Below are 17,501 nucleotides of genomic sequence, written 5' to 3'. Positions count from 1 at the left end.
AAAGGTGAAATGGCAGGAATCAGTGTCCCTTCTTTCACTAAGTCGGCGAGGATGGCCTGAACTCCTTCAGCACCTTTCTCAGCCGGTAGTTCCTGCAGCATATTGACCACCTCCGCTGATGGAGGAAAGTTAACTAGTTCTCAACGGCTGGTGCCCACCAATAGCAAAAGCTTTCAGCTTGTTTCATGAGGTTGGCTCAGCAGGTCCCATTTCAATAATGGGGAAAAGGGACTGTCTGGGAGGAACAATCAAGACAGAATCATCTTTTAGCAAAAGTGGGCCAATTTTACTAGTTAAGCTGATAATCGTTAATCCTCCTCCCAAGCCATTCATTTCCTGGGCTTGGGGAGAGGGAGTGCTTTCTTGGGGTAGGCCCTTCATCATAGAGATGCTGTGTATTTCCTCCTCCAAGAAAGAGCCTTTCCTTTTTTTTGCCTTCCCCTTTGCCTTTGTGTCTTTTAGTACTTTTTGGAAGGTCACTGGCAAAGCAGAGGATAAATCGTCTCAGTTCTTACAGTGGTGACACTGTACTTTTTTTTCTCTTTTCCAGCAGAGGGGACCAGTCCTTTTTTCCCAGGATCCTGAATTCTGTCATGTTGCACCTCCCCTAGGAGTTTGGGCTCTTTCCTCCTCTGGGTGGCATCCTGGTAAGAAGCTGTGGTAAGCAGAACCCAACACCCATCTTGTGGTTTAGAACATTCCTTCAGTAAAATAGCCACCTTCTTTGGGCTCCTGGGAAGGGCAGGGATATAAACTTCTTTGACTTTACTTTTTTTTTTTTCTTAAGATTTTATTTATCTGACAGAGAGCACAAGCAGAGGGAGAGAGAGGGAGAAGCAGGCTCCCTGCTGAGCAAGGAGCCCGACGTGGGACTCAATTCCAGGACCCTGGGATCATGACCCTGGCCGAAGGCAGCTGCTTAACCAACTGAGCCACCCAGGCATCTCTTTTTTTTTTTTTAAGATTTTTATTTATTTATCTGAGAAAGAGAGAGCACAAGCAGGGGGAGGGGCAGAGGGAGAAGCAGACTCTGCTGAGCAGGAAGCCCGATGCAGGGCTCGATCCCAGGACCCCAGGACCGTGACCCAAGCCGAAGGCAGACGCCTAACCCACTGAGCCACCAGGCACCCCTTGACTTTAGTTACTTTAACTAATGTTTTAGCTGGCTCGGCCCAAGAATTGGAGGTCTTGATGTTCCTTTGAGGAGGGGCCGGAATGCCATCCTTGACAGCAGATCTGAGAGGGACTACAGCTAAAGCCTGCTAGCTGCGCTTAGGAGACCTGCCATCTCTGCCTTATGGGCTTATTAACTTGTAGCAATCCCCAGGGACATGGACATCCTTTTGTCTCAGAGTACCCCAAAACACCAGCCTGGTCACAGGAACCTCCTCTTACCACAGCCCATGAAGGGGTCAGGGACTGGTCACCCCCAGCCCTTAAATCGCAGCTCCCGAAGCCCCGCCCCTTACGCTGTGCGTGTATCAGAAACCGGAAGCAGAAATGAGCTCTTGCGCGTGCGCGAGTTGGCGGCCATATCTACGCGATCCCCAGCTAGCGTCTGGGCTAGTGTTTTGCCTCAGTTCGGCGCGTCCTTCCCGGCTCGGTCTGACCAGCCCCAGGTCCGGCCTGCGGGAGGGGGAGAGGTCGGCATTGGGAGGACCGCCGCTCTGGCCGTGCCCCCTGCCCCCGCCGGAATCCAGCGCAGGGGACCTGCCCCGGCCGCGGCTCGTCCCAAACTCACTGAATCAGGAGCTCTGGGCTGCGTCCAGCAGCCGGGTTGAGTCGGCTGCAGGCTAGAGTTAGAAAACCACTCTCCTATGTAATCGGCCTTCCAAAGCATCCTTTGCTGTCTTTAAGGAAAGTAAAAGCATCCCTGCCATTCGGTCACGGGGACGAGCGCCTCCACCTCGTCTGTACGCTGGTCAGTGGATTTCGGCGTGTTCGGTGAGCACCGGGTGACATTTGCCTCAACTCCGTTCCCATCTCCCCTCCTGGTGCAGGAGGTATTTCATCCGTGAATTTTACCTTGCCTGTGGGCATCAGTTTGATACATTATACTCAAGTACATAAATGTGAACTGATTACTTAGTATCTCTGTGACCCCCTTCATCGTCGAATGCAGCTATAAATTTTAATCATTTATCTGTAGATTATTTTGAATTTCACACCGAGAGTGACATCATGTGCCATTTTCAGCGTTTTCTCTTTTATTCCTGTACCTTGCATTCTTTTTTATTTATTTAGTGTGTTTGCTAGGACCTCCACTTCAGTGGACAGACAGTACTAGAGTGGCATATAATTTACATCCTTGCCTTGTTCCTGATCCCAGATGGAATTATTCTATCATTTCAGCATTTAAATGGGATGTTTGTGGGGCGCCTGCATGGCTCAGTTAAGTGACTTTTTTTTTTTTTAAGAGAGAGCGAGGGTAGGGAGAGAGAGAATCTTAAACGGACTCCCCACTGAGTGGGGGAGCCCCACCCCGACCTCTGGGACTGGATCTCACAACCCTGAGATCAAGACCTGAAACTGGGGCGCCTGGATGGCTCAGTTGGTTAAGCGTCTGCTTTTGGCTCAGGTCATGCCTGGGATCCAGCCCCGCGTCGGGCTCCCTGCTCAGCGGAGAGTCTGCTTCTCCCTCTGCCTCTCCCCCTGGCTTATGCTCTCTTTCTCACTCACTCTCTCTCTCAAATAAAATAAAATAAAATCTAAAAAAAAAAAAAAACCCAGAACCTAAATCAAGAGTACCGCGCTTAACCGACTGAGATACCCAGGTGACCCCAGTTATAATGTCTTGGTCTCGCTCAGGTCTTGATCACAGGGTCGTGAATTCAAGCTCTGCTAGGCTCTACACTTGGCACTGAGCCTCCTTTAAAAAAAAAAATGTTTGCTGTAGGTGTTGTAGATGATAATTATTTTTTCCTAATTAAAGTTATTCTCCTCTAGTTCTAATTGGTTAAATGATCAGCAATGGATATTGATATAGATCGGTCACTATTTTGTATCTAAGAGGAAGAGCCATATGATCTTTTAATATTAATGTGATGATTATATTAATTGAGGATTTCATTTTTAACCACCTTTCATTCCTAGGAGGAAATGAACTTGGTTTGTGATTATACCCTCATTATTCAATTCTTGATTGTACTAAAACTTTTTTTTTTAAAGATTTTTATTTATTTGAGAGAGAGCATGGGGGGGGGTAGGGTCAGAGGGAGAAGCAGACTGCCCGTTGAGCAGGGAGCCCGATGCAGGACCCAATCCTGGGACTCTAGGATCATGACCTGAGCCGAAGGCAGTCGCTTAACCAACTGAGCCACCCAGGCGCCCCTGTACTAAAACTGATATTATTTTGCATTCATATGTGTGAATGAGATCTTTCCTGTTTTGTTTTGAGTTGTCCTTTTTAGGCTTGGAAACACTCAGGAAAACAGTATTTTCCATCCCTACAATGGAATTATGAATCCTTTACTTATTTGGTGAACTTACATGTGAAACAATTTGTAATTCATATTTCCTTTGTGGGCATGTTTTAAACTACTGTTTTTTTTTTTTCTTTTCCTTTAGGATTGGATGTAATCAAGTTTTGTATTTATTTTAGATCATTGCCAGAAAGTTGTACTTCTTTCTAGCAATTCATTCAGTATATGTACATTTGCATGTATATTCTCTTAACTTTTTTGTTGTATTCTCCCTTCAACATCTGTGATTATGACTCATTCATAACTCTTTGTCTATGCTCTGTTGTTAAAATTGCTAAAGCTTTGTTGATTTCATTAGTTTTCAAAGGACACTTTGTTCATTTTTATGATTCTTTTTATTTTTTAAAAATATTAATTTTGTCCTATTTTCATTTTTCTAAACCTTTATGCTGTTCTTTTTCCATCCTTTAAGTTAATGGTTAGCCCACTCATACTGATTTTATTTTCTCTGGGAGTTGATGATATTCATATAAATATGTAAATATATGTACCACACCAACTGTGGATTTCCAGTGTTATCTGAAACACTTCTTTTAATTTTCTGCTTCTTCCCGGCCACAAAAGTAGTCCTAACTGGCTAAACATAAATGTGTATGTGCCTGTTTATCCCTGTAATGTGCTGCATTATTATGTATCATATACCACACCTGATACATTTTGTTCATTTACTGCCCTCCCTCAAATGATTATAACATCCATGTCCTTTAGGATTTTTCTGTTTTGTTCAGTGCTATATCCCCTGTGACTGTATGTAGTGGGATTGGGGTAAATATTACCTAAGTAAATATGAAATAAAGAAGCAAGAGGTAGGGGCCTTAAGGGAAGTGTCCTTGCTCAAAAAAGGGGGCTTAGAGGCACTTGGGTGGCTCAGTCATTAAGCATCTGCCTTCGGCTCAGGTCATGGTCCCAGGGTCCTGGGATCGAGCCCCACATTGGACTCCCTGCTCCGCGGGGAGTCTGCTTCTCCCTCTCCCGCTCCCCCTGCTTGTGTTCCCTCTCTCGCCGTGTCTCTCTCTGTCAACTAAATAAATAAAATCTTTAAAAAGGCGGGGGGGCTTAGTCAAGAGGAGCTCAAAGATAAAACATTTATTTATTTATAAGAGGATTATTTATTTATTTATTTCTCTCTCTCTCTCTCTCTCTCTCTCTCTCTCTCTCTCTCTCTCCAGAGAGGAGCACAGGAGAGAGACAAACAGACTTTGCACTGAGTACAGAGCCTGATGCAGGGCTTGATCCCTTGACCCTGAGATCATGACCTGAGCTGAAATCAAGAGCCAGATACTTAACCAACTGAGCCACCCAGGCGCCCCAAGATAAAACATTTAAATAGAATACTTCATTTGCCTACTTTCCATAGTGCACAGCAGGGTTCTAGGCTAGACTCTGGTAATGTTAGTAATAAAAGCCTCACTAACAACTAAATTGTAAGGTGTATGTTCAGAAATACACTCATTGGGAGTTTAGGCTTTGAAGACAAACAGGCCTGCATTCACACATCTGTCTATGTATCACACCCTGTGTTACATACACCTCAGCAGCTTTCTGACTGGGTAACATTGAGTGTATGGTTAATTGGTTCTCAGATTTCTCAACTATAAACTGGTTGTAATAATACCTGATTTGCAGAGCTTCTATGAAAGAAAAGCTCTTTGCAAGATCATTCTCACATCATGGTTGCTTAAATGGCACATTATTAATTCAGTAAAGAATGTTGCGGTTTTTTCAGTTTTAAAATATACTACTTGATCCACTGCCTGGAAAAAACTGTTGTGTTTTCATTATTTTAAATTTATGTAATAGAGCTGCAGATATTACTATCGGAGATGACATGTTGCTAAGTTCACTTCAGGCATTCTTGTCCTGCTCTTCTGTACTGTGTAGGCACAATTTAGGACAAGAGTCACAGCATGGCAGTCTTCCCTGCCTCCTACATGTAGAATTCAGTCTGTTGATGCTTTTTCGTAAAAATCAAGTTTCAGAGGCCCTGCAGCCCATGGAGGGGAGGGTTCAGTGGTCAGGGGCTGAGCAGTAATTCCTGTTAGCTGCCAGTGGTGCAGAAGTAAGAAATACTGGGAGTGGAGCCCCCAGAAGTTGCATCTATAAATGCTTTTTTTGGACCTGACACAGTGTCAAAGTTATGTTTGAAGGCATTGTCTGCTGTTTTTTGTTTTTCATTATCATGGGAAAACTGACAGTTAAACTTTTTTAGATTTCAATTAACTTAGAACATGGGACTTTTAACCTTTTTTTTTTTTTTTTTTTAATTAGCAAGGACCCCAGCAATGTTTTTTTAGCTCTAGAGGAGATAAGATTACTCCACCTCCTTACAAGATCAGTGTGTATTTGGTTGGGTGTCTTGGGGGTATGCTTTATGTGTGTGTGTGTGTGTGTGTGTGTGTGTGTGTTGAGGGGAGTGGTCCCTCATAACGGATATGCTGCAGCATCCAGGCTCATGAGTTGTGGAAATTGTGGGGAGACCTGGATTCTCGTGTTTTCTTTCTCCTGCCTCAGCTCTAATTTCTCAGTACTCTTGACTTTCTTCATGAAGGGAACATGGAAGAAGAAAGAAAAGTTGCAGAGTTACAGAAAAATATGACACAGGTAAGTAGGTGCTAATAATTCTCCAAAAGAATTTTCCATTCCACCAGGTCCTTGACCTCCTAATTGTTTAGAGCAGTTGTTAACGATCTATTTCTCTGTTGGGCCACATTGTAAGTGTCTTAGGCATTGAAGGCTATAGAGTTTCTATTGCAATTAAACCACCAATTTAGTTTGAAAGCAGCCACAGACAGTACATAAACAAATGTTTTATTGTGTTCCAATAAAACTTTACCTAAGCAAGTTGTAGGCTGGATTTAGCCCATGTGCTATAGTTTGCTGACCCCTGGCCTAGAATGCAATATGGCCAGCTGTGGGCCTGAGGTGAAAGTTATATTTCTGCAAGCTCCTGGGCCTCAGGTTTGTGGGAAGATAAGTAAGTAAGTAAGTAAGTAAGTGTAAGTAAGTAAATAAATAAATAAATAGAAAGAAAGAAAGAAAAAGGAAAGCTTCCTATTCCTCAAGTGTGTTTTTATGCATTTAAACCTCACTTGGATTTGACCCAGTCTTTCATGTTGTGCTGAGTGCTGTGGTGGGAAAGAAGGAAGCAGGTGAAATTGTTTGTGTAACAAGAAATTGCTGGTGTCAGTGTGGAAATTAACTCATCTCTAGAGCATTTCTGTCATTTCTGCTATAGGCTCTGGACTGTCCTGGATCATAAGACTGGAAATGGTCACCATCAAACTGTGCAAGAGATAAATTTGGTGTTTTAGAAGTGTGGTTAGATACATGAGACTGGATGGGGTCAGTTAGGAAGGATGTAATGGGTAGATGTTGGGAGACCATAAAATCTTCAGAACTTCCTTTGAATTGATTCTCAGTTCCCCAGTATTAGCAACTTCATCAATCTTCCTGCACACATGGGGAGAGTGAGCACCTTTCTGAAAAGAATATATGTGGGATGTTTTAGGACTCTGTGGTCTTTGAGGATGTGGCCGTGGACTTCACCCAGGAGGAGTGGGCTCTGCTGGATTTTGCTCAGAGGAGCCTCTACAGAGATGTGATGCTGGAAAACTTTCAGAACCTGGCCTCCCTAGGTAAGAATGGCAACATTCCTTCATTTAGTTGTTTAGAAAACAATTTTACTAATTGACCTTGTTCTAGGATTTAGGCTGAGGAATTGGAATGAATTGGTAAATAAGACCGACATGGTCACAGACCCCAAGGAACTTTAAGTCTAGTGGCTTTACCATGAAAATAAACATCTGTGTAGTGAACTGCCTTTTTCTTTTTCTTGTGGTTAAAAGCCTTGAGGCTTATTAAGTGTTAAAAGTGCTGACATAGACTTCAGGGGTCACTTTGGGCCTTAGGGAGGTTTGTGGTTTGGGTCCTTATGAGAATTTTAATGATGTCAATGGTCTTTACTCAGAAACATACATGTAAACAAGGTGGGGGGGTTATTACTCAGTGCAGGGAGGGAGAACATATGACATGGGAAGCTGTGGTGTGTCTCAGAAAGAAAGTGTTAAAAAGTACATATTATAGGGTTTGTACTTTGGGTGAGTGATTTGGGGATGGTCTGTGGAAGTAGGCTGTATTGGTTTCCTAGGCCTTTCATAACAAAGTACCACAAACTGTGGCTAAAAACAGCAGAAACTTATTTTTTCACATTTCTGGAGACGAAGTACAAACAAGGTGTCAAGTAGGACCATGCTCCTTCTGAAGGCTCTATGGGAGAAATCTCTCCTTGTCTCTTCCTAGCCTCTGGTGGTTGCCAGCAATACTTGGCGTTTCTTGGTTTGCAGTGATATCATTCTTTTTTTTTTTTTTTTAAGATTTTATTTTTAGGTGATCTCTACACCCAACGTGGGGCTAGAACCCACAACCCTGAGATCAGGAGTCGCATGCTCTACCGACTGAGCCAGCCAGGTGTCCCATGCAGCTAGATCATTCTAATCTTTGCCTTTGTCCTCACATGGCCTTTTCCCCTTTGTCTCTATGCCCCTCCTTATAAGGACACTAATCAATGGACTTAAGACCCACCCTAATCCAGTATAACTCCATCTTTACTTGATTATGGCTACAAAGACCCTATTTCCAAATAAAGTAACATTCTGAGCTTTCAAGTGAACATGACATTTTGTTTTGACACACTTACTTTTTTTTAGAGCAGTTGTAGATTCACAGCAGATGTGAGTGGTAGATACAGAGACTTCTGCTCCCACATAGGTAGAGCCTCTTCCACTATCAGCATCTCCTACCAGAGTGGTACATTTGTTACAATTGATGAACCTGAATCGACACATCATCATCACCCTGAGTCCATAGTTTATGCATTAGGATTCACTCTTGGTGAAGTCATTCAACACAGAATACATTCTGTGGCTTGGGCAAATATGTAGTGGTATACATCATTATAGTATCATTTAGAGTAATTTCACTGTCCTAAAAATCCTCTTTGCCTCATCCGTTCATCTCCTTCCTCGCTAACCTGTGGCAACCACTGATCTTTTTACTGTCCCCATAGTTTTGGCTTTTCTAGAATGTCATGTAGTTGGAATCATATGGTGTATAGATTTTTCAGTGGTTTCTTTCACTTAGTAATATGCATTTATGCCTCTTTAATGTCTTTACATGGCTTGATAATTCATTTCTTTTTAATTCAGAATAGTATTTCGCTGTCTGGTGTACCGCAGTTTTATTCATCCATTCACCCTCTGAAGGACATCTTAATGCTTTCTAATTTTGGGCAGTTGTGAATAAAGCTGCAGTAAAACATGCATGTGCAGGTTTTTGTGTGGACGTGTTTTCAGCTCCTGTGGGTAAATTCCAGGGAGTGTGATTGCCTGATCATATGGTAAGATTAGTTTTGTGAGAAGTTGCCAAACTGTCTTCCAGAGTGCTGTACCATTCTGCATTCCCCCCAGCAGTGAATGAGAGTTCCTGTTCTACAGCCTTGCCAGCATTTGTTGGTGTCAGTGTTCTGTATTTTAGCTGCTCTCATAGGTGTGTGGCGGTTTCTCATTGTTTTAATCTGCATTTTCCTGATGACATATGGGACTATCTCTTCATATGGTGTTTTCCTCGAGGAATTTCCTTGTTTTGCATTTTACATTTAGGTCTTTGATCCATGTGATCCATTTTGGGTTGATTTTTGTGAAGAGTGTAAAAGTCTGTGTCTAGATTAATTTTCTTGCACGTTGATGGCTAGTTGTTTCGGTCTCTGTTGAAAAGACTTCTTCGCGTATTGCCTTTGATCCTTTGTCAAAGATCCGCTGACTATGTTTATGTAGGTCTATTTCTGGGCTCTCTATTCTGTTTCATTGATCTGTTTGGACATATATTTTCAAGGGACACTGTTCGACCCAGTCCAGGTGGTCACTTTAGATTGGATGCTGATAAAAAGAGGTAGAAATTTTATTATTGAGTATTTTATGGGTGGCACAGTCACTTTTTTGGGGGGGGGTCATCCTTAGATTAAATTATGTAGTGGCCTTATTTTGTTTAATTTTATCATGGTCTCAGAGTAATCTTGTTTAAGATTGGTATTCTGTGAGATTATTAATGTGCAATAGGAGAACAAAATGTCCTGGCTATATCAAACCAGCTTCTAATATTAATATTGAAGTTTAGATAATGAATATCACATCAGTTCTAGAAATCAGAGGCTGTGTCATTGTCTTTGTCATTGTCTACTCCCCCATCCTGCTCCTGCTTTAAAAAAACTTTTGACAAACATTTTGTAGAAATTCAATTTGCTCTTGCCCATTATTACAGTATCAGAAGGGCAAAATTTTGACCCTGTCTCATGGAAATGTTTATGGTTCCTCATTATTTTCCGTCATGATAAGCCTTTCTGCATTAACAGGGTATCCACTGCAGACACCATATCTGATCTCCCAGTGGAAACAAGAGGAGGACCTGGAGACAGCGGAAAGAGGACCTATCCAGGGGGAGCACCAGGAAGGCAAGAAACCTTGGGAGAAACTGTTCTGGTTGGGGGATATTATGTTTGGAAAAATCAAATAAAAGCAAAACAAAACTTTGTTTTGTTTGAGGGGTGTGATCTTCTAGATACCTTAGATTACTATTTTGACTTTTTATCAGTATTCTCACACTTTCCTTGTTCTTGGGAAAGACGGTCCATATTTCTTCTTGTAAGTTAGTATTTGGTCATTTGCATTTTAGGAAGGAACTGGTTCCTTTTTGTTTTGTTTTCCTTTTTAAGTTTTATTTAAGCAATACAACCTGCATAGGGCTCAAACTCATGAGCCCAAGATCAAGAGTTCCATGCTCTTCTGACTGAGCCAGCCAGGTGCCCTTTGTTCTCCTAATAATACCTTATTTGTGTTACTATCAGTCTCAGTCTTCATGGAATTATTTCTTGCTTACCATTTTGACCCTTGTGTATATTACCAAAGTCCTGAAACAGCTATGTTGCCAGAAGTCCTTTTCCTTATAGGTGCCTCTGCCTTTTTGTTTCAGATTTTGAGATTCAACTTAAAACTAATGAATCAGTAGCTCCACAAGATATTTATGGACAGAGAATATCCAGTGAACAGAAAATAGTAAGATTCAAAAGGAATGATTCTTGCTCATCCATTTTACACAAAAACTGGGAATACCATGGTATTTGTTATCAGAACAAAAACCATGAGAGACATTTGAGGTGAGTGCCATTCAAAAAAGAAAAAGCATGCCTCGAGAGAGAATCTTAAAATGTCATAAAACTTAAAAAATGTGTACCTAGAACTTGGTCAAAAATTGTGATTTCATAAAGAATTTTTCCAAGATTTTTCCCCCCCAAAAATGACATTGAGATCTTCAATGTTTGAAACATAGTTCAATTATAAGCAATTACCAGAAAAATTGTATGTCAAAAAAACCTCAGTGATAATATTGGCTATTGTAGACCCTTCTGTGAGGACTTTGAACTTGTAACTTGACTGGGCAGAAAATGTAGTCACTGAACATGATAAAATTATATTTATTACTAATAGTGTGCTTTTATTTTTAAAAGAAGTCCAGTTGTGGAGAACATCTATGAATGTAATGAAGAAAATTGGTGTGGACAAGACTTCGGCCAAATTTCACATCTTAATATACTCAAGAGAACTACTGAAGTGAAGTCCTATGAATGCCACGAGTGTAAAATGGCCTTCACGGATCATTTATCCCTTAAGAATCACATCAGGTCTCACACTGGAGGCAAACCCTATCAATGTAAAGAATGTGGGAAAGCTTTCCATTTTCTTGCTTGTTTTAAGAAGCATGTGAAAAATCCCACCGAAGGGAAACCTTATGAATGTAAAGAATGTACAAAAACCTTCGGTTGTTCTTCCTTCTTTAGGGCACATATGAAGATTCACACTGGAAAGACAAGCTATGAATGTAAGGAATGTGGAAAAACCTTTAGCTGTTCTTCATCCCTGACAGAACACAAAAGGATTCACAGTGGAGATAAGCCTTATGAATGTAGGGAATGTGGGAAGGCATTTAGTTGTTCTTCCTCACTCTCCAAACACAAAAGAATTCACAGTGGAGATAAGCCATATGAATGTAAGGAATGTGGGAAAGCCTTTAGTTCTTCCTCTCACCTTATAATACATATAAGAATTCATACTGGAGAGAAGCCTTACGAATGTAAAGAGTGTGGGAAGGCCTTCAGCGAGTCCTCAAAACTCACTGTACACGTCAGAACACACACAGGAGAGAAACCCTATAAATGTAAGGAATGTGGGAAAGCCTACAACTGTCCCTCCTCCTTAAGTATCCATATGAGAAAACACACTGGAGAGAAACCCTATGAATGCCTGGAATGTGGAAAAGCCTTCTATCTTCCCACTTCCCTTAATACGCATGTGAAAAATCAAAGTAGAGAGAAACCCTATGAATGTAAGGAATGTGGAAAAGCCTTTAGTTGTCCCTCATCCTTCAGAGCACACGTGAGAGATCACACTGGAAAGATACAATATGAATGTAAGGAATGTGGGAAGGCCTTTAGCCGTTCCTCATCCCTCACTGAACACTTAAGAACTCACACTGGAGAGAAGCCTTATGAATGTAAAGAATGTGGGAAAGCCTTTATTAGTTCCTCCCACCTTACAGTACATATAAGAACTCACACTGGAGAGAAACCTTATGAATGTAAGAAATGTGGCAAAGCCTTTATTTATCCCTCAGCTCTGAGGATCCACATGAGAACACATACTGGGGAGAAACCTTATGAATGTAAGGATTGTGGGAAAGCCTTTCGTCATTCTTCATACCTTACTGTCCATGTGAGGACGCACACTGGTGAGAAACCCTTCGAATGTCTGGAATGTGGGAAAGCCTTCAGTTGTCCCTCATCCTTTCGAAGACATGTAAGAAGCCACACTGGAGAGAAACCATATGAATGTAAGGAATGTGGGAAAGCCTTTGTGTGTCCTGCCTACTTTCGAAGACATGTGAAAACTCACACTAGGGAAAACGTATAAATGCTGTGAAATGTGGGAGCGTCTGCAAGGCGTTTTCACCTCATAGCATATCTGGAACGTTGTGGAGATGGGCCATGAATGTAAGAAAGCAAGAAAGTGTTGCTTATCTGTTTGAGGACTTGAGAACTCACAGCTAAGAGAAGCCTGTGTCCATACACCTTGTGGGAATGCCTTTGTGAATGTCACTTCCGGCGTGTAAGAAAATTCACACAAGAAGCACAGATCAGGGCCTCACCTGTAAAGTGGACTGCTGGCTCATTGATACTCGGTTTCTGTTTTCTGATACGAATATTTAAGGTGATAAATTTTCCTCTAATACCTTTTCAGCTCTGACCACATTTTATTATAGGTACTTTTATTTTGGCCAAGATGTAAATGTTCTTTACGTTATAAAATCTTTTGGACCCATAGGGGATTCAAGGTGTTTTTCAAATGAAGGCAGGAGTGATCTTTTTTTTTTTAATTAGTATCTAATTAATACTCATTGTTCTCCAGGTGTGCAGTATCACACCTGTTATGGTATCAACACTTTGGTATTTGTAATTTCTTTTGTAATTTCTTCCTTGTAATTGGTCATTTCATTTTGATCTAGTTATGGCAGATACTGGAAATTGCCTACCCAATTTTTTTTCCTTTTTTTTTTTAACTAAAAGAACCTAAAGTTTTTCAGGTTATCGGTTTTTATTATTAGAAGCTTTTTCTGTCTAATAAGCCATTTCAACAGAAATTAATAAGGGCAAGTTCTCAAAAGAAGAGTCGCATCTAATACGTTGTTTTTATATTTTCTCTGTCCTTGCTCATGGCTAGGAATTGGACCCAGTGTTTTGAGTTTAAAAAGGGACCTTCTGACAAGAAAGCTAGAAGTAGAGTTGGTTCAGCTGGCTTGTGTGTGTTAATTTGGACATGGTTGGGATTCCATTTCTCAGAATCATTTCCCTATCCAGTCCCAGGTTAGAGTTGTCTGAAACAGAGTTTGCGTGAGAATTGGAAGGCAGCGGGAGAAAACTATTATTCTTCATTTAGTGGGGCCATAGGATGGAGACAGATACATAGGGGCATGGTGAGCTTCAGTGTCCGGCTCATTTTCCTGATGATCGGACCCACCAATCAATACTAGCTTGAAACAGAACATTAAATGCTTTTACTTCAGTAAAGTCAGAGGCAGCAGCTCCATAGACCTTTCCATAAGTTCCTCCATCACGGTCATACACAGCTTCTTAGGTTTTCTGGCAAGTTCCAGCATTGTCCTTTTGCTGATCTGACAGTCCCTCTGGCACGTCAGCCGGCTCTATAGAGGTGGCCCCATTTTGGAGCAGGATTGTTATCTGTGTATAGTGCAATCCCACCGTGTCACTTTGCTCAAGGGGAAAGACATCCGTGCAAGTCCACTGGCATCTCCAGCAAGAAGGGCTGTGGGCAGTAAGGAAAATTAGGTATCAGTGAGGTGAGCATCAGACAGGAATCATCCTATTTTAGTGGAGGAAGATTTATATTTGACACCTTCAGATTTTTCTGCTTTTTTATTTGAGGAAGATGAAAGTTCTTTGGTTTGTGCTTCTTCAGGTACATCTGGCTACACTTTTCCCTTCCATTATATTTCCCCTTTATTTCAAAAGTAGACCTATGCCACTTTCCCTTCATCATTTTCTGCTGTTTTAGTAAAGCATATATATGCTACTGTGCACGACATGTGCTAATTTTAAGTGTACAGCTTGATGAAATTTCACTTGTACATACCCGGGTAAACAGAACATTCCCAGGATTCCAGAAAGTTTATTTATCTGCCTTCTCGATAATTGCTCCACAGAGGAAACCACAATTTGACTTTTATTCAGTTCATTAGGTTTGCTTCTTCTTGATCTTCTTGATCTTTATGTAAGTGCTTAAATACAATATGTACAGTTATATGTTTGACTTCTTTTCTCAGCATGATGTCTGGTTTGCCTTTTAATTGCTCCTTTTACTGACTTATTTCTCTTGGTATATGTTTTGTTTGTAGGAATGGGATCACTGACTCATAGGGTAGACTTTAGCTTTGGTTTTAATAGGTATTCCAGTTTTTCAAAAAGGTGGATTCCACCTATCATCCTAAAAGCAGTGCATGCAAACTCCAGTTGTGCCACCTAGTTGGCCAGCCCTTTCTGATCCTAGGCATCTGGCAGAGGACATGGTAGTATCCTGCTTTGGTTTCAGTTTGCAGTTACCTGATACGTAGTGATGGTAAATGCTTTTTTATGTGCTTATTGGCGATTTGGATATCTTTTATGAGGGCACCCTGTTGAAGCATTTCACCCATTTTTGTTTCCTTTTTTATTTGAAGGGTTTCCTTCTAGTTACTGTCTTCTTTTGTGTGTATGTGTATCTCTGTGTCTAGTTACATACACATACATAAAACCATGTGTTATAGATCATGTATTCATAACTTAACATAGATCATATATACATATATTGCAGGTAACTTTTCCCCACCTCTGGCTCGTTTTTTCACTCTTCTCGTATGTATAAGCTATAAAGGGAATTTATGGGTTTGATTATTGAAGAAGTCCTTCGGGGATGGCTGGGATCCTGGGGCTAAAAAGCTGTTATCTGGATGAGTTCAGTGTCCGTATCTTGGCTCTGTATCTTCTTACATTTAGCTCTTCTTCCTGGCAGGCTATTTTTCTCTACCATAGTTCCCAGAAGATCCAGGCTGCTTGCTTTCTAGGTTGAAGTCTCAGGAAGAAAAGAGCGATGGTCTTTTTGAACAACTCCAATATGATCCTTATAATAGAATCTGATTGGCTCACTTGCTAATAGTTATCTAATCACTGTGGCCAAAGGAATGTAATACTCTGATTTGTTTAGGACTGGCTCCTGTGTTCATCCAGAAACCAGAGTAGGGTTGCACCAACTGAGTCAGAGTGTGATGTGTACGGAGAGGGGAGGAGGCAGCAGGGGGCAAGTGGGGTAATATGGTCAGCTGGCATGTTGTGCTTACTAGGGTCTTAGCAACAGGAGGGAACTGAAGTCTGGCAACTCACCAGGGGCTGAGTAGTTCCAGAAATCCTTTCAGAAAGGTTAGATGCCATCTGTTAACATATCTTCAGATTGCTAAAGGTGGCTTCTCAACCTTTATGTTGCTTTGCGGTACATTTAGAAATCTGGTAGTGAGAGACTTAAAACATTTTTATTCTTTAAGATTGTCCTGCCTTCTCTGTTCCTCATTTGTTTCTATATTATTTTTAGAACTTCCTTATCAGTTTTCACAAATATGCTGAGAGTGTGTTTGGAATTGCATTGACGATGCCATTACCTGAATGAAATTGACATCTTTACAAGATCGAGTCTTCCAATTAAACATAATATAGTCATCCATTTACCTAGGTTGTCTTTAATTTTTCTCAACAGTGTTTTGTAGTTTAATTATAGAGGACTTGAATATCTTTGTTTAATTTATTTCTAGGTATGTGGTATGTTTTGCTTTGTAAATATATTTATTTCCTGTTTAATTTTTTAGCTAGCATGAATTGTGATTTTGTACATTGATCTTTTTATCCAGTGACATTTATAAATTAAATTATTATTACTTGAATTATTCAAATAGTTTGTGGATTATTTTGGATTTTCTGTGTACAATCCTGTCAATAACAAAAGGAATTCTTACTTGATTTCTAAACTTTATCTTTTTTTTTTTATTTTGCCTCATTGCTTTACAGTGATGAATAGAAATGATGAATATGAACATCTTTGCTCTGTTCCTGATCTTAGGGGGAAATGTTCAATATTTCATAAGTATAATAATAGCTGAAGTTTTTCATAGATTACTTTTAAAAATGAAGAGAATTGTTTTATTCCCGGTTTGCCAAGTTTTTTTTTTTTTTATTGTTGTGAGTGAATATTTTATCCAGTGCCTTCTCTGCATGTATCATGGTCTTAAAAAAAAATCCTTCAGTTTGTTAATGTGAATTATTACATTCCTTGATTTTCAGATGGTAAAACATGTCTTCCTGGAATAAACCACACTTGGACATGGTATATATTGGCTAATTAGCCTTCTCATTTTGCTAGATTAAGTATATGACTTTCAAAAAATTATTTCTGTGTCTGTTAATTAGAGGTTTGTCTTGTAATTTTTTGTCACCTACTTGTCTGTGTTTTGTGTCAAGTTTATATTGCCCCATAAAAGGAGTTGGAAACTGTTATGAAAGACTTTCTATAAAATTTGAACGAGTTAGTCCTTATATGTTTGGAACAATTCACTAGTGAATCTGTCTTATGGGTTTTCTTCACAGAAAGCTTTTGTAAGATAGTTTCACTGGTGAAACTATATATATAGATAGATTATTCAGGTTTTTTTATTTGTTCTTGTGTTAGTTTTGCTAAATTGTATCTGTCCATTCCATAACTTTTCAAACGTGTTGGCATAAATTTTATTCACAATATCCTGTAATTCCCTTTTTTTTTTAAAGATTTTATTTATTTATTTGAGAGAGAGAATGAGAGATAGAGAGCACGAGAGGGAAGAGGGTCAGAGAGAGAAGCAGACTCCCTGCTGAGCAAGGAGCCCGACATGGGACTCGATCCCGGGACTCCAGGATCATGACCTGAGCCGAAGGCAGTCGCTTAACCAACTGAGCCACCCAGGTGCCCGTCCTGTAATTCCCTTTTAATGTCTGAAAACTCACTATATCCCCTTTTCATTTCTGATATTGGTAATATATATGTTCTCTTCCTTTTTCTTCATCCTGTTAGGGATTTAGATATATTAATTTTTTCCAAGAACCAACTTTATTCTGCCTTCTGATTATTTAATTTTTGGTTTTATTCCCTTCTATTCTATTGGGTTTAATTTAATTCTAGCTTTTGGGGTAGATGCTTATATCAGTGCCTGTCTCCTGCTATGCCCGGTCTGCTTATAAACCTATCCAATCAGAACTTTCTACCATTCACATTATCAGTAGCAATGTGCTCAAGATATATGCAGAAAAATACTGTTTATGTGCCTATTGTCTTAAGGTCACAG

General features: G+C 40.3%; 1 protein-coding gene and 1 non-coding gene across 2 annotated transcripts; one reads left to right on the top strand and one right to left on the bottom strand.

The window, feature by feature from the left end:
- Positions 1–4,705: 4,705 nt before the first annotated feature.
- On the top strand, positions 4,706–16,490 carry LOC113916521 (zinc finger protein 699). Its single transcript, XM_027583009.2, has 5 exons — positions 4,706–6,083; positions 6,991–7,117; positions 9,889–9,987; positions 10,506–10,689; positions 11,041–16,490. Exons 1-5 carry the CDS (start codon positions 6,036–6,038, stop codon positions 12,497–12,499), a joined length of 1,917 nt encoding a protein of 638 aa, XP_027438810.1. The 5' UTR covers positions 4,706–6,035; the 3' UTR covers positions 12,500–16,490.
- On the bottom strand, positions 7,879–7,951 carry TRNAR-CCU. Its single transcript has one exon. It is a non-coding gene; the product is annotated as a tRNA-Arg (tRNA).
- Positions 16,491–17,501: the final 1,011 nt, after the last annotated feature.

This window comes from Zalophus californianus, chromosome 1 (genome assembly GCF_009762305.2).
Source record: "Zalophus californianus isolate mZalCal1 chromosome 1, mZalCal1.pri.v2, whole genome shotgun sequence".
Classification (NCBI taxonomy): domain Eukaryota; kingdom Metazoa; phylum Chordata; class Mammalia; order Carnivora; family Otariidae; genus Zalophus; species Zalophus californianus.
This window is presented reverse-complemented; position numbering and strand designations above follow the sequence as displayed.

Bases quoted from the DNA above. Each gene is read 5' to 3' on its own strand.
- LOC113916521 (XM_027583009.2), top strand. From the start codon at position 6,036: ATGGAAGAAGAAAGAAAAGTTGCAGAGTTACAGAAAAATATGACACAG. The intron at 6,084-6,990 runs GTAAGTAGGTGC...GGGATGTTTTAG, and splicing joins TACAGAAAAATATGACACAG to GACTCTGTGGTCTTTGAGGA. The intron at 10,690-11,040 runs GTGAGTGCCATT...TATTTTTAAAAG, and splicing joins AACCATGAGAGACATTTGAG to AAGTCCAGTTGTGGAGAACA.